The 16,078-nt window shown below is 42.6% G+C and overlaps 1 protein-coding gene across 19 annotated transcripts in view; it reads right to left on the bottom strand.

Moving 5' to 3' along the window:
• Window positions 1–16,078, bottom strand: part of epb41l3a (erythrocyte membrane protein band 4.1-like 3a) — an 81,827-nt gene that overhangs the window by 18,254 nt on the left and 47,495 nt on the right. For 8 of the 19 annotated variants that reach the window (XM_036943997.1, XM_036944006.1, XM_036944008.1 and 5 more), the window contains exons 4-16: window positions 10,299–10,403; window positions 10,148–10,205; window positions 9,947–10,022; window positions 9,378–9,596; window positions 9,068–9,155; window positions 6,191–6,343; window positions 5,575–5,672; window positions 5,148–5,323; window positions 3,429–3,566; window positions 1,780–1,991; window positions 851–898; window positions 602–637; window positions 348–413 (exon numbers count right to left, since the gene is read on the bottom strand). In XM_036943997.1, coding sequence (XP_036799892.1) covers window positions 348–413; window positions 602–637; window positions 851–898; window positions 1,780–1,991; window positions 3,429–3,566; window positions 5,148–5,323; window positions 5,575–5,672; window positions 6,191–6,343; window positions 9,068–9,155; window positions 9,378–9,596; window positions 9,947–10,022; window positions 10,148–10,205; window positions 10,299–10,403 — 1,473 coding nt within the window. The remainder of the gene's footprint in view (window positions 1–347; window positions 414–601; window positions 638–850; window positions 899–1,779; window positions 1,992–3,428; window positions 3,567–5,147; window positions 5,324–5,574; window positions 5,673–6,190; window positions 6,344–9,067; window positions 9,156–9,377; window positions 9,597–9,946; window positions 10,023–10,147; window positions 10,206–10,298; window positions 10,404–16,078) is intronic. The other 11 variants (XM_036944000.1, XM_036944013.1, XM_036944010.1 and 8 more) reach the window with 9 other exon arrangements.

Genomic DNA, 16,078 nt, shown 5'->3' with positions numbered 1-16,078 from the left:
GTGGTCTTAGTCTCACATAGACATCAATGCATGAATAAGTACAAATTTAACTGAAGTGAAAGTTAAGATTCACCTCTTTGTAAAGAAGTATTCATAGACATCAATTGAACCTTAATTCATCTTATTCTCTATTTATAAGCAATAACTCCCAATCTAGCATATCACATTAATGTATTACAGCAAAAACTAAATCACCCCAAAAACACTCCATGCTTACTAAGTATGTTAGCTAGTGAATCAACATTGGACAGTTCAAAACAATATCCACTGTTACTGGCCAAACCTAGTCCTTGACCAAAATGTCACCAATCTCCATGCACTAGTCTGGCGTTCCATACTGTACCAACCTCTAACATCAGCACACTATGTCTGACAAACACATTCTCTCCTTTAATTCGCCTTATGAAACTGTTCTGGAAGGAAAATGACAGTCATTTAGATGTTGTTGAATATAAAATCCACATCTCCTCATAGACTGCAGATCTTGATTGTGAAGCCTACAGTGATTTTGAATCCCAGGTTCACAGGTTGCGGATGAAATGGTCGTTTGACGACCTGTGGATGAAATGAGAGTTAAGGCACCATACACTAGTTAATATACCTGTGTCTTTAACTCTGACTCGTCGTCTTGGTCCGACTGACAGCATGGGAAGCACAGAGAGGGAATTTGATATCAAAACCGCAATACAACCCAACAGGTTATAGCTTATAAGAGAAACTATCAAATAACGCATTGAATGGATAATCAGACAGTCCGATATTGTTGAAATAGAAATATGGAACTAAAGAACGTAAGACTTCTACAAGAACAGATGAGAGCTGAGGTGAAGTGTCTACCCATGGTACAAACCTCAGTAGCTGTTAGTTCACCATCGACACAAGTGTCAGTCAGTTCCGTCTGTTTAGTAGTAACACAGTAGAACATCCAATGGACAAGCGTGAGGTGAAAGAGAACCGTGGCTGTTAGGGTTGAATGTAGGATTTCCCAGCACTCATATTTACCAAAACATTAGCCATTAGCAAAGTGGTTCAACAAAGTAGTGATTGTAAACCATTTTCGGGGTAAAAAAAACAACAGGAAATGCATTAAAACATATTCAGAAGACCTATGTCAACATCATTCCATTAGAATACATTACAGATGACTCTCCTGCCTTATCAATTTTCATCACAAATTAAATTACAGTTTGCCGTTTGCCCTTTCAAAATAAGTATTAGGACTCTACTAAGAACTCTTCTCATAGGTAACGAGTAACTATAGACATTACATCTGCCAAAGTTAATTAAGTTTAAGCTCCTCGTCATCAACTTTCACAATGAATGAACGTGATGTCTAAAGAAGCACTTTTAGTTTCTACATTTGAAATAGTCTGTCCCTGCCTTTTCCCGAGTCTTCTGGCACTGATCTGAAGTCGCCTTTCAGGCAGAGTAGAGACAGTTCAGGTTCGGGGACTCTGAGTTATCCATTAGTGAGTTATCAGGGCCCTGCCTACCTGATAGAGAGCGTGGCAGAGCATGAAAGCACAGGACGGCATTCCCAGACAATGAGATTTGTAATGCTTCACTACCGTAGAAAAATGATGGCCACCTGGCTCTAGTCTGTCTGACAGAATAGCTCTGGCTGGCATAGCTAGGTTACACTCTGGGCTCTGGCATTAAACGGCTTTGGTTTTCAGAGTAGAATCTGGGCACTCAGAGGAATTTGTTTTAATGTATTATAGAGAGAGCTCAGGGGTGGACTGAGGACAGAGATAATTGATTGGGTGTGGAGAACTATACCTTGGTGTCATGTCGAATGGGAGAGGTTGGACTTGGCTGAGACATCTCGGTGGCTTTCGTGGTCTCGTCTTCCTCCTCCACCTCCACCTGCACCTCTACTTCCACCTCTTCCTCTGCCTTCCTCTCTTCCACCTTTTTCTCCGGTGTCACTGTGGTGATGAGGTCACTCACGGCAATGCCCTTCGCCCTTCCGTATAGATCCGAGCCCATCTCTGAAGCATGCACATAGACGCACATGCATGCACACGCACGCACACAGGCACGCACATACCCACACACACATACACACACACACACACACAGCATTTTGCATTAAGGAATTGTCATTTTCCTCTAACTGAGGCAACATTGCAGGTTAGCAGGTTGGAGCGTGAATGTAATAAGCTGCAGGTTGTATCAGCATAGTCATCACAACCATAGACTCATGGAAGATAAACCTAAAAACACACATTAAATCCCATTCCCATTGATAATAACACTATTATTATCAACGTCAGAGCTTTTCATTCAGATATTAGCCTTGATCTGTAATTAAAGCCAATACTCCATAATCATTGTGTGGTTTGAAATGAAAAGCATCTCATAAACAGTATTATATATTAAAATCGATATCATCAAGGGTTTCAGTCACAACAGTACGCACCTAACTAAATACCACGCTCCAGATTTATGAGAAAAGGCTATATATATATATATATATATATACTGATAGCAATTTATATATATATATATACACATTGCTATCAGTTTCCATGCAGAGGTTTAAATGCTAGGGTGACTACCCTCATCATCAATTTTCAATTAACATTAGACAGCAATCCCTGATAAGCTGTCATTTTTCAGCTCCTCTATGGGCCGTACTTACAAACATTCTCTAATTGACTGCAGCTTTTGAATTCCTCCCATTGACTGATAATGAAAGCTTCAAACTGCATGCACTTAAATACCAACATAAAAACTACTGCGTCAGAACCTAAACGAGAAAGGGGGAAAAATATGCAGTTGGCAGATGATATGGTATTGGGTGTGCTGGTAAATTAGAAACATTTAATATTCCATCATTGCTATGAGTCAGCTCAGACAAAACATGCACTGCATCCCTGCCGTGAACTTAGAACACAGCTTATTAGCTTTGTTGATCATTCAGGGCATAAAACACATATCTTAAACAATGACTACTGTAACTATGTTAACTTATATCATCTCCCTACGTCACTGACAGCACAAAAAGCACTCTGAATCAATGTAACGAGCTGGGAGAATGAGCGAGCGATTGCTGAGTCTCTTTATAGATCCAGGCCACATAAGCCATTAGCGGCCAAACTAACAGAACAAGGCTGGGATTTTTTTCTCTATTTTTTTCTTCAAACAAACAACTACAAGTGAACAGCTATGAAGGGAGGGCCATGGTGCGTTCACATGCTGGACGGAGAGCCCCCCCCCCACCCCCCAATCAGCATGGGAGCATGCAGCGCAAGCCTGATCAGCACCGAGGGGTGTCTGTAACCAGGGCCCAAAACCAAATGGCTACCGTTGGAAAACGTCAAAGGAAAGAAGCAGAGATGGGATCATTAACTAGCAGGCATAGTTAGCTCAGGGGCTACATCAACTGTTAGCACGTACAGAGAGACACAGTGCATAATATCTACCTGTTGGTTTAGTGCCGTTTAAACTAGCAGGTGGTTTAATTCTCGGTGATACAGTTTTTTGGGGTGAACTCCTTTTGGGTGAACTCCTATTGGGTGAACTCCTTTTGGGTGTACTCCTTTTGGGTGTACTCTGCGGAGCTGAGGAGGATTGCATAGAAATTCAATATCACGGGGGAAGATTCAACATTAACATAACACAGAATATTATTCAAAGCTGAGCATTAGGTAGTCAGCTGAGCACTTGGGAGAAAGAGGGAGAGAATATTGTTTGTTTATATAATCATTTTGTAGAGTTATTGACTATGGATTTGAATACATGAACGTTAAAGAATGTGTAAGTTGTCTGGTTCACAGTATTATGGAAAGCCTCTTAAGACTAAGACACTGAATGGATACACTTTCTGATGGGATGAGATCAGACAGTCAGACACTAAACTTTCTCCCATCAATGAAGAGTTGAGACAGAAAAATCAATGTTGCCTTTTAGGTCCAATGATACTGATGGAGTCTGAAACTAATATGGGCCCCGGGGCGGCTCATATTCAATTGATATCACAGCCAATTGGCCGAGTCTCTCTTTCAAGTCAGTTAGCTAGTGAAATCCCGCCAAAAAAGCTCTTTATTCCTAAATGAAACAGCAACATTTGCATTCAAACGGACAGGTTTTCGTCACAGCTCAGATATGACATGGGAGGGGCGACAGCATAAATACAATAAAAAACTAAATTCTCCAATTAATCAGCGAACGGGGGAGAACAAAAGCAGAGGGTGCATCGTCAAGCGAAGATGACAAAACAACACAATGGGGTGCCTGGTAAATCCCTGTGGCGAGTATCCGTTCCCTCAGAAGGGGGATATAAAATAAACAATATTTTCCATTCTCTCTTCATACATAGCCGTCGTCACTACGAGCCATTTATCTGCGGCTTCCTCTGTGAGCTGGCTTGAAAAATAAAGGACTTTACCCGTGGTTTGGGGCTGGTTGATAAAGACAGGGGAGTGAGGGATGGCCCTGGGTCTTTCCAGGGAATGAAAAGGCATTGTGAGTGCAGAGCGGCGAAGATAACAATGGCTAAAAACTGTAATTAGTCTGAGCGGCGTACTGAGGCTGTAGAGCCTTCACAACACGGCTGCTTACGGAGGTTCTCTTAAGCTTTCATGTAGACTAAGAAATGTTGAAGCTGTCAAGCAAGCGACCACTTTCAAGACAAAGGGCGCCCAAAATGGCTCTGTGGATAGGGATATTCTAGGGATATTCAAGGGAAAGTATTCCCTATTCACACCACACAAGTATTCCCTATTCCAGCCAATGACAGGTCTGGGAGGACTTGAGTGAATTTCAATGTGAAGACCAAATCAAGTGTGATTGATTGACAGATGTCACAAGGTGTGCAGTGGTATGGCCATTATGACAAATGGGTGCATTGATTGAATGGTGCCTGAGATGCATGTAAAAACATCTCTGGATACTGTAAATCCCTCTGACTTGGACAGCTTAGAAACAAATACTTCAGAAAAGTGTGGACATGAACACGGAGGACAAGGGCAACATATGATTTTCAGAAGTGCGATGATTTAGGTTTGGTTGTTTAATAATGTCTCGTAGCTTGCTTTGTCCTGTAGTATGCTTCCCCAACTCAAACTCTATGGGGAGAAATGTGATACAATCCTCCTTCATTCCTAACCACTTCAAAGAGAAAGGTTGATGGGACTACAAACCTCCGTCCAGGCTGCGAGACATGATGTAGCGCTTGCTGGTGGAGCGCTCAAAGCAGGGCGCTGGGCGGACGATCTGGGAGCTCGCTCGTCGAGTCTGGGCCTGGGTTCTCCCGCTGTAGCGGAACTTAGAACCCAGGTTTAGGAACTTCTTGGGGGGAGTTTCTGGAGACACCAACCTAGAGGACAGAGAGGAATGTTGAGGGCAGGAGAACAAAGAGGATACATTAATCTACCTAGAGGTCAAGAAAGACACACAATTACAGCAGGGATGGGCAAATGGTCCTAGAGGGAAGCAGTGTGTGCAGGCAATTGTTCCAACCCAGCATGAAGTTAACCAAGACAATGTTCAATAACTATGGATTTACATCCAAAACCCTTCACTGAAATGGCAGATGTCTACACGTTGAGGTGGTGGCCCAGGTCTCACCTGAAAAAGGTGTGGTGCTCCACGCAAACCTTCCATAATCTCTTGGCCGCCCTATGGTTGGGGAGCTTGAACCCAATTGTACTTTCAAACTGCTCAAACTGATGACAAAACATACAGAAAAAACACACAAACACAGGGATCATCAACTAGATTCAGCCGCGGGACAATTTCTTTCTTGAGTGGATGGTCGGGGTGCCGGAACATATAATTTGTTGACTGCAACACGTCCAAACAGATATAATGTTAGATTAAAAGATAATCATTTCAAACCTTGCATACATTTCTATATGATCATGTGTCTCTCTCTTATGCGTGGGAATACTTAGGAACAGATTTCTTAAATTAAAATCACTTGGAGCTAATTTCCTGGTGTTTTTACAGTATTTTATTTCCAACAATAAATGTTGTATTTATTTTTGCTCAGAATACTTGGAGGGCCAAATAAAACCACCCGTGGGCCAAATTCGGGCACACGGGCCACCAGTTGGGGAACCCTGTTCTATGTGATGCTATTCTATGTGATGCCATTCTATGTGATGTGCATACTACCTTCATACATGAAACAGGATCGGGACATTGCTTTCATGTCAGCAGGGCCTTATACTGATATGCTTACCTCTCCAGGGCGTATTTTGATGTAGAAATTATTCCTTTTGTAGGAGATCTTGAGGACCTTGGGCCAGGCGAACCTGTTGATGCGCAAGCGATCGCGGTAGATCAGAAGACCACTGGAGCACACGCCCAACATGATCTCAACACCCTCGGAATCCTGGGAAGGAATGTCAGGAAGCGTGGTTAACAACCTGACACTACTCAAACGAGAGTCCGGGTTGCAAAATTCCTGAAACTTCCACAAAGTGGGATTTCTGAAAAAACCTGGGAACTTTGGTCAAGTTTGTGGAATTTTGTTACTAATCTCACATTGAGGAAGCCTAGGTGTCAGTAGGTTTTGGTCTTAGTCAGCTCACCTATTGGTTGTTGTCCTTAGTTTACTGTCTGCAGGGCTATTCAACTTCATGCCTGAAGGGCCAAAGGGCTCCTGGTTTTGTTTACTAACTAGTAATTCATTGATTGATTGAATGTCACTGATTGGCCCAGAGAGTCCAGAAGTGTTTCGTTCCTCCAGGCCTGGAGTTCTAATAGCCCTGGGTCTACAGTATGCCTATAGACTTATTCCTAATCTTTTCTAGACTCTACCAAACATGATAACAGCAGAGTAGTTGACTAATGCCAAAACAGATTGACAACCAGGCTAAAAAAAGTTTCTGATTGTTTAAAACAAAAATGGTTGACATTATCAGACACCACCACTTTCTCCTACAAAGAAGTGAGGCAGCCTGAGATGACTGGCGATACGGCAAGCCAAATACAATGCATTATTCAATGAAGGATTCAAATGAGCTTTCTAAAAAAAGGATAATTGAAATGAAAACATAATGAGAGCTGTGGTAATGTTGATGAACATATTTCACAAACCGTCGCCAAACCAAGAACTCAAGAGACAAGAAAATGACCTACATTACCGGAAACCAATTATTTATCCTAAATCGCCTCTTTCACAGCTCCTACTTTCACTAGTTATCTGTCTGGCTTAGCCAGGAGCAAGTATTGGGCTCTTTCTCAATTGTCTAAGAAGTCTGTCCTCTCATTGCACTCAGCTGAAAGAACTGAGCAGGTGAAAGCCAGCCTAATCATGATCTTGCACCATAATGTTTTTACCTGTCACGTTCCAATCAGTGCAGATGAAGTTAAGGAGATGAGGGGAGGAAGCAATTGAGAGCCAATTTACAGAGCACAGTGATGTACGTGTCATAGCTATTTAAAAGTAGTTCTATGGTAGTAACGAGCAAAGCTGAGGTATTTTCATCTACTCTGTCTAAAGTCTAATTCTATGTTCCAATGTCCACACTAGCATACCACATGCCTAGTTGCTTCATTCAAGAGGCATGTTAATGTGGATATTGGATGTAGCCTAAATGTGGGGTTAAAATGGTGAATACTAGTCACATGACATCACAATGATGAGGCCTTCCCCAAAAGGTCTTAAAGTCTGCAGATGAGCACAGTCAGGCTGCCACAGAGCAGATGGGGGGGCAGAGGGTGGTCCACAACTCCCCGTGTGTGGGATATGAAAACTGGGGCTATGAGGGGATGCAGTATACCATGGGGGGGGGGATATCCTACACCTCACAACAGCCACCTAAGAAATTACAATTACAATCATCCACGATATCAACTTGAAATTGTGGTGAGACAAACCCACAGCCCTAAACGATGGACTCTAACAGTCCATGGTCATGCACGAAGACAGGGGTTTTCAGACAGGAACACATGTAACATACATGTAACTTTACATACACACAAACAAAATGCAAGCCTTACCTCGCCCTTAGCTGGAGACAAGCACTCAAACAGGCTTCCTACCAACTTGGCCATTCAGTAAGAATAAGACAAGAAAAGATAAAAACAGCCTGATCTGACCAAACGGAGGGAAAGTTTCCATGCCATCAGTGAGTCTGTTATGAGTGTTTTTATGTGTTCCATACTTATTTGGTTATGAATGAAAATCATAAGTGCATGTCATTATTTCATGTTTTTTTTTTTCATGACAAAACACTGTTTACTCTCTGACGCAATTGGTGCTAGGAGGTGTTGTGAAACGGTTTTTGGTGAACGATTTTTCCTCATGGTGCGTTGGGGTTACTTGAGGTCAGATGATATAACCCACATTACATAGCTGGGTCAGGCTATATTTACATGGCTGGCAACAGAAATACAATTTTACAAACAATGTTTCTTCGATAAAGACAAAAAATAACCATATTTGTAAAAGGTTCAGCTAAAATCTAAAATAAGCTCTTTCTCCTCTCCTATTGCTTCTTGAGTATATTCATTCTGACACTGTTCTTTTATCTAACCGTGCCATGTCCATTAAAATCAATGCCAGTGAATTGGGCCAGTTTTTGATTTGCTTGGTTATATAACAGTGTTGTGTAGATAGGTGATTAGTTAGTCCTAAAATGTCATTCCCAGCTGACATTGCAAACAACATTAACAACCAACCGAGGCACAAAGTAACAACTAGAACAAAATTGAACACAAAACAGAGAGGACATTAGCTAGTGATAGGCAGACCATAAAAAGTGTACGTACCTTTGACAGGCTAAAATAATGAATTTGGTAGCAAGGTTAAATTAGTTCATTCCAAAGCCTATGTAAGTGATATCCTTCATTCCCTGCACTTGTGGGGTTTGAGGTGTCACTTAGGGCAGTACATAACACCATGGTTTGGATCTAAGGATTCAAACAACAAAGATCCAAATGGCTATTCAAGCTGCTGGCGGTCAAAGGGCAGGGAACCAGGCAGAATCATGCAGGTCATAACAACAGGGCTTTTTCAATTCATGGCAGAGCAGACATTTTGAAAAAAACAACATCAACAGGGTTGGGGTCAATAACAGGTGTTTGTATACGTTGAATATGGCCCCTTTACCTTGGCATGGTGTAGGTCCACTCCGTACATGGACAGCTTCTTCACGTTCTCGAGGAAGTGCATCTCAGCCTCAGCTGGCATCATTCCTCTGGAGAGAGAGACAAACACACACAGAGGGTTTTGTATGTTTTTTTTATAAAGTAACTGTTCAGTCCATGACCGTCTCTTCCAATAGGTTATATAGACTGAAAGACAGAAAGATTTAGACAGACAGACAAACAGACTGAGTTGTAGTTCTAGACACAGAGACTGACTTGTAGTTCTAGACAGACAGACTGACTTATTGTTCTAGACAGACAGACAGACTGACTTGTAGTTCTTGTGCAGGTCCATGACCTTCTCCTCCAGCTCCTTGGTTTGGTTGGGGGCAAAGCGGAACTCGCTGACGTAGTCTGTCCCAGACTCCTCTGGATCGTAGTCCCCCAACTCTGATTGGACTGTGTAGGATCCCAGCACCGTGTGGGTGGCAAAGGAGCAGGGCAGACGACCCGACACCACGTCATCTCTCAACTGGAGGCACAGGTAATATCTGAGAGTGAAAGGGGGAGGAAGGGTGAGGGACAGAGAAAGAGGGGTGGGGAAGAGAAAGGGGAGTGAGGAAGGGAGTTTGTCGGAGAAAAAGAAGTGTGAGAGAAAGGGAAAAAAAGAGAACGAGAGAGTTAATTGGCAGCCAAATGCACAAAGCACAGTAATGAATTGATTAAAAAAACGTGTCATTATGCTAATGTGAAACCCTGAGGACAGAAGAATAAAAACATCCCAGGTGACTCAGACAGCTATTTGGTGAATGTAGACATCCCAAAGGTACAAAAATAGCAAACCTCTTGAAAAAGGACCTAGTGGACAGCTTCCCGAAGGTGAAACTAGAGAAAGTGTTACCTTGTAATATCCTCAGACAGCTGGGCAGGGTCTGGAGGGTAAAACTTCACGTTGAATGAAAAATTCCAGGCGACTCCTGGAGCGTACAAAAACAAGCGGGTCATTCAAATGACCATTGAACAGTAGGATAGATCCTTTCAACCTGAGTAACTAGCATGCTGGCTAACATTCAAACCATGCAGAGAAATAATATCCAAATACCCATATTCCACGCACCTCTGATCTGTTTCTTCATCTCTTTAGATGGGTCTAACCAGTTCTGGGAGAATTCAAGAGGACAGTGTCAATTCACCTCTACAAAATAACCAAATTACCCCTAATTACACAGAAAAATCAAAAAGAGAAATTCCACCTTTTGGTTTTCGATATCCCGGAATGTGATGCCAAAGTAGTCCTTTTCCAGGAGGTTAAGCTGCTCACAAACTTTGTGGAATAACACATGGCCTCTCTCCCGTTTCTGCACAGAAAAGCACATGAAAAACTCTTATTCTAGAAATGCTACAAACATACATTGGAAAGATTACTGCGGCAGACCATTTTTCTATTATCTAACCCCTCCTGAATGATAATGGTGTGTCACTGCGCTAAACTGTGATGTATTCCTCCAACGGGGTCAGGAGCCATTTAATGAAAGATAGGCACTGTAAAGAGTATTCAGACACACTCACTCACTCACACACACACACACACACACACACACACACACACACACACACACACACACACACAGTCATGTCTGCCGCTGTGGGTGCCAGTCTTCCTACCATAACTCCACTCTCTACAGGGGAAGGGGGTTGCCTGTCAAAAGGGCTCCACTCCCATCTCCCAGCATCACACCATGTTGTGTCACATCATGATCCCTGTACTAATGGCTGTTACCTTGCCTGGCCCTCACAGGGCGAGATCCAAGGCTTTCAGAACCACGATACGTCAACCTGTGAGGCTCCTATTGCTAGCTCTAAATTAGCAACATGCCTTAACGCTTTGTAAAAATAGCCCAATTAAGCCAGGGGTAAAGGGGGCTGACACAGTAGACTTCTTCCAAATATGTCACCTTGAAACGGACAAAGATTTGAAGGGTTATATTTTGTAACGTTTTTTGTAGAGGACTAGGTGTGGTAAAACTAGGTTATTTTGTAGTGCTTCTGGAGTAGTAGCTAGGTGTGTTAAAACAAACCAAGTGTCAGAATGAATACTTGAGATGGGCTACACAGAAGTTATCCCATCCAAGCTAAACAAAGTACAAAATAACTGTGCGTGTACTGTATGTGCGTGAATGTGTGTGTGTGCGTATGTGTGTGTGTTTGTGTGTGTGTGTGCAGCAAAAAACACACAGGAGACAAGAAAATCCCATATTTTCACAGTGTATTCGTAAAGTATTCAGACCCCTTTCCTTTTTCCACATTTTGTTACGTTACAGCCTTATTCTAAAATAGTTTTTTTTTTTTTTATTATTAATTTTTTTCTCTCTTTGTAAATTCAATTGATTAGACATGATTTGGAAAGGCACATACCAGTGCATGTCAGAGCAAAAACCAAGCCATGAGGTTGAAAGAATGGTCCGTAGAGCTCAGAGACAAGATTGTGTCATTGAAGGTCCCCAAGAACACAGTGGCCTCCATCATCTTTAAATGGAAGAAGTTTGTAACCACAAAGACTCTTGCTAGAGCTGGCCAAACTGAGAAATCAGGGGAGAAGGACCTTGACCAGGGAGGTGATCAAGAACCAGATGATCCCTCTGACAGAGCTCTAGAGTCCCTCTGTGGAGATGTGATAACCTTCCAGAAGGACAACCATTTCAGCAGCACTCCACAAACCAGGCTTTTATGGAAGAGCGACCAGACGGAAGCCACTCCTCAGTAAAAGGCACATGACAGCCGGTTATGAATTTGCGAAAAGGCAGCTAAAGAACTCTAAACGTGAGAAACAAGATTCTCTGGTCAGACAGATTCTCTGGTCAGACAGATTCTCTGATCTGATGAAACCAAGATCGAACTCCTTGGCCTGGAGGAAACCTAGCATCATCCCTACAGTGAAGCATGGTGGAGGCAGCATCATGCTGTGGGGATGTTTTTCAGCGGCAGGAACTGGGAGACTAGTCAGGATCAAGGGAAAGATGAACGGAGCAAAGTACAGAGAGATCCTTGATGAAAACCTGCTCCAGAGCACTCAGGACCTCAGACTGGGGAAAAGGTTCACCTTCCAACAGGACAATGACCTTAAGCACACAGCCAAGACAACGCAGGAGTGGCTTCGGGACAAGTCTCTGAATGTCTTTGAGTGGCCCAGCCAGAGCCTGGACTTGAACCCAATCGAACATCTCTGGAGAGACCTGAAAATAGCAGCGCAGCAACGCTCCCCATCCAACCTGACAGAGCTTGAGAGGATCTGTAGAAAAGAATGTGAGAAACTCCCCAAATACAGGTGTGCCAAGCTTGTAGCGTCATACCCAAGAAGGCTTGAGGCTGTAATCGCTGCCAAAGGTACTTCAACAAAGTACTGAGTAAAGGGTCTGAATACTTATGTAAATGTGACATTTCCGGTTTTGCAAACATTTCTAAAAACCTGTTTTTGCTCTGTCATTATGGGGTATTGTGTGTCGATTGATGAGAAAAAGACAAACGATGTAATCCATTTTAGAATAAGTCTGTAACGTAACAAAATGTAGAAAAAGACAAAGGGTTGTAAATACTTTCCGACTGTACTGTATAAATGAGGAAAATGCTCATCTCCGTGATTTACTGTGAAATGCAGTCACGCGATTTCCCAGGTCGTACGACCTCTTGGGGTTAAAGGTCGACCGATTAATCGGAATGGCCGATTAATTAGGGCCAATTTCAAGTTTTCATAACAATCGGAAATCGGTATTTTTGGACACCGATTTGGCCGTTTTTATTTATTTATTTACACCTTTATTTCATCTTTATTTAACTAGGCAAGTCAGTTAAGAACACATCCTTATTTTCAATGACGGCCTAGGAACGGTGGGTTAACTGTCTTGTTCAGGGGCAGAACGACAGATTTTTACCTTGTCAGCTCAGGGATTCAATCTTGCAACCTTGCGGTTAACTAGTCCAACACTCTAACCACCTGCCTCACGAGGAGCCCGCCTGTTACGCGAATGCAGTAAGAAGCCAAGGTAAGTTGCTAGCTAGAATTGAACTTAATCAATCATAATCGCTAGTTATAACTACACATGGTTGATGATATTACTAGTTTATCTAGCGTGTCCTGCGTTGCATATAATCGATGCAGTGCACATTCGCGAAAAAGGACTGTCGTTGCTCCAACGTGTACCTAACCATAAACACCAATGCCTTTCTTAAAATCAATACACAGAAGTATATATTTTTAAACCTGCATATTTAGCTAAAAGAAATCCAGGTTAGCAGGCAATATTAACCAGGTGAAACTGTGTCACTTCTCTTGCGTTCATTGCACGCAGAGTCAAGGTATATGCAACAGTTTGGGCCGCCTGGCTCATTGCAAACTAATTTGCCAGAATTTTACGTAATTATGACATAACATTGAAGGTTGTGCAATGTAACAGGAATATTTAGACTGATGGATGCCACCCGTTAGATGAAATACGGAACGGTTCCGTATTTCACTGAAAGAATAAACGTCTTGTTTTCGAGATGATAGTTTCTGGATTCAACCATATTAATGAACTAAGGCTCGCATTTCTGTGTGTCATTATGTTGGGGCGGCAGGGTAGCCTAGTGGTTAGAGCGTTGGACTAGTAACCGGAAGGTTGCGAGTTCAAACCCCCGAGCTGACAAGGTACAAATCTGTCGTTCTGCCCCTGAACAGGCAGTTAACCCACTGTTCCCAGGCCGTCATTGAAAATAAGAATTTGTTCTTAACTGACTTGCCTGGTTAAATAAAGGTAAAATAAAATAAATAAATAAATGTTATAATTAAGTCTATGATAGAGCAGTCTGACTGAGCGATGGTAGGCACCAGCAGGCTCATAAGCATTAATTCAAACAGCACTTTTGTGCGTTTTGCCCATGGCCATGGCTGCCCTGCAGTTTATGACTTCAAGACTATCAACTCCCAAGATTAGGCTGGTGTAACGATGTGATGTGAAATGGCTAGCTAGTTAGCGGGGTGTGCGCTAATAGCGTTTCAAACGTCACTCGCTCTGAGACTTGGAGTAGTTGTTCCCCTTGCTTTGCATGGGTAACACTGCTTCAAGGGTGGCTGTTGTCGTTGTGTTCCTGGTCCGAGCCCAGGTATGAGCGAGGAGAGGTACGGAAGCTATAGTGTTACACTGGCAATACATCCAATAGTCAAAGGTATATGAAATACAAATGGTATAGAAATAAATAGTGCTATAATTCCTATAATACCTACAACCTAAAACTTCTTACCTGGGAATATTGAAGACTCATGTTAAAAGGAACCACCAGCTTTCATATGTTCTCATGTTCTGAGCAAGGAACTTAAACGTTAGCTTTCTTACATGGCACATATTGCACTTTTACTTTCTTCTCCAACACTTTGTTTTTGCATTATTTAAACCAAATTTAACATGTTTCATTATTTATTTGAGGCTAAATTGATTTCATTGATGTATTATATTAAGTTAAAATAAGTGTTCATTCAGTATTGTTGTAAATGTCATTATTACAAATAAATGTAAAAAAATTGTCAGATTATTCGGTATTGGCTTTTTTTGTCCTCCAATAATCGGTATCGGCATTGAAAATCATAATCGGTCGACCTCTACTTGGGGTACCACTTAACCACCACAACCTTATTAAACACCCAGTAATAATAGGAACCATATAAACTATGTGCATTAGCCATGGGCAGCTAACAGCTAACGCTAAAGAGGATAATCTCTACAGCCTTAATTTCCCCTTCCAATCACCAGGAGCACTTCAGCGATGTCACTCACTGTCTGAGTGACCCAAACAACATCCAAACAAAGAATGTAGCTCCTGAACAATGAGGACAAACAGAGATGGAGAGATAAAGGTGTTTCCACTTCCCTAGCTCCTCTACCGCGCTACATCCATTACTAGGGCTCAATCTCAAATCACTCCCTTCTCCTTGGCCCTCCATTTGCTCGCTCCCGTGCGCCTCCGCCAATTGCACACGTGTCCCAAAGCTGAGGGACCGAAAATGATCGAGGGTTTAGGGGCTAATTAGACCTTCCGATAGCCACTTCGGCCAAGCCAGCAAGGCTTCAGAGTGAAGTACTATCCCGACACGCACCGCAATATCTATGGAGTTGGCGCAGTTTTCTACTAAAGAATGGAGAGGCGTGCCTAATTATACGCCACATGTATTAGCTAACAGATGAAATACCTCCCAAATTAAATGTTGAACTGTTACTGAGTTTATATCTTGTAAAACAACAGGGGGGATTTGTTCATTTGATTTTCATGCTTTTTAAAAACTATTTAACGAGTGTGTCCTGAAGTTGATGGGTTTATTGATCCCATCGCCACTCACACTGGAAGTCGTTCTCAGAGTTCTGTCAGCAACACGTAACAACGGAGGGCCATCCGAGGAAGTCGGTAGGGGCGAGGGGGGGATTTGGATTCACTATAGGAGTGTTGTTGTGACATTGATGGGGCTGATGGGTAGTTAAGTGGAATGTTGTAGAGGTGACTTGGGAGGTTAGAGCGACATTGATGATTCAGACCATGTGACCCAGGAGCGGAGTGGCCTGTGACAGACGTGACACTGTGCATGTCACTGTGAGAGAGGAGGGGATGTCACGCTATCACCCGCTTCTCTCTTTTTATCCCCTCAGTAAACTTCTTGCCCCTCTCTCACCTCTCTCTAAAGGTACTATCTACAATCTAAAAGGGTTATTCGGTTGTCGCCATAGGAGAACCCTTTTTGGTTCCAGGCAGAACCCTTTTGGTTCCAGGTAGAACCCTTTTGGGTTTCATGTAGACACTTTTCCCAGAGGGGTCTACATGGAACCGACATTTGTTCTATGTGGAACCAAAAAGGACAACCAAAGAACCCTTTTGGAACCCTTTTTTCCACCGAGTGTATCCATCTCCCTTCTCCCCTCAAGCCTTTCCACTCTCCTCTCTACCTCTCCTTTCCCCACTCTCCTGACCTCTATCCCCTCACTCCTAACCTCTATCCCCCAAAACATTACCA

This window comes from Oncorhynchus mykiss, chromosome 15, assembly GCF_013265735.2.
Source record: "Oncorhynchus mykiss isolate Arlee chromosome 15, USDA_OmykA_1.1, whole genome shotgun sequence".
Taxonomy (NCBI): domain Eukaryota; kingdom Metazoa; phylum Chordata; class Actinopteri; order Salmoniformes; family Salmonidae; genus Oncorhynchus; species Oncorhynchus mykiss.
Note: the sequence above shows the minus strand (reverse complement) of the source record. Positions and strands in the feature narration are given on the sequence as shown.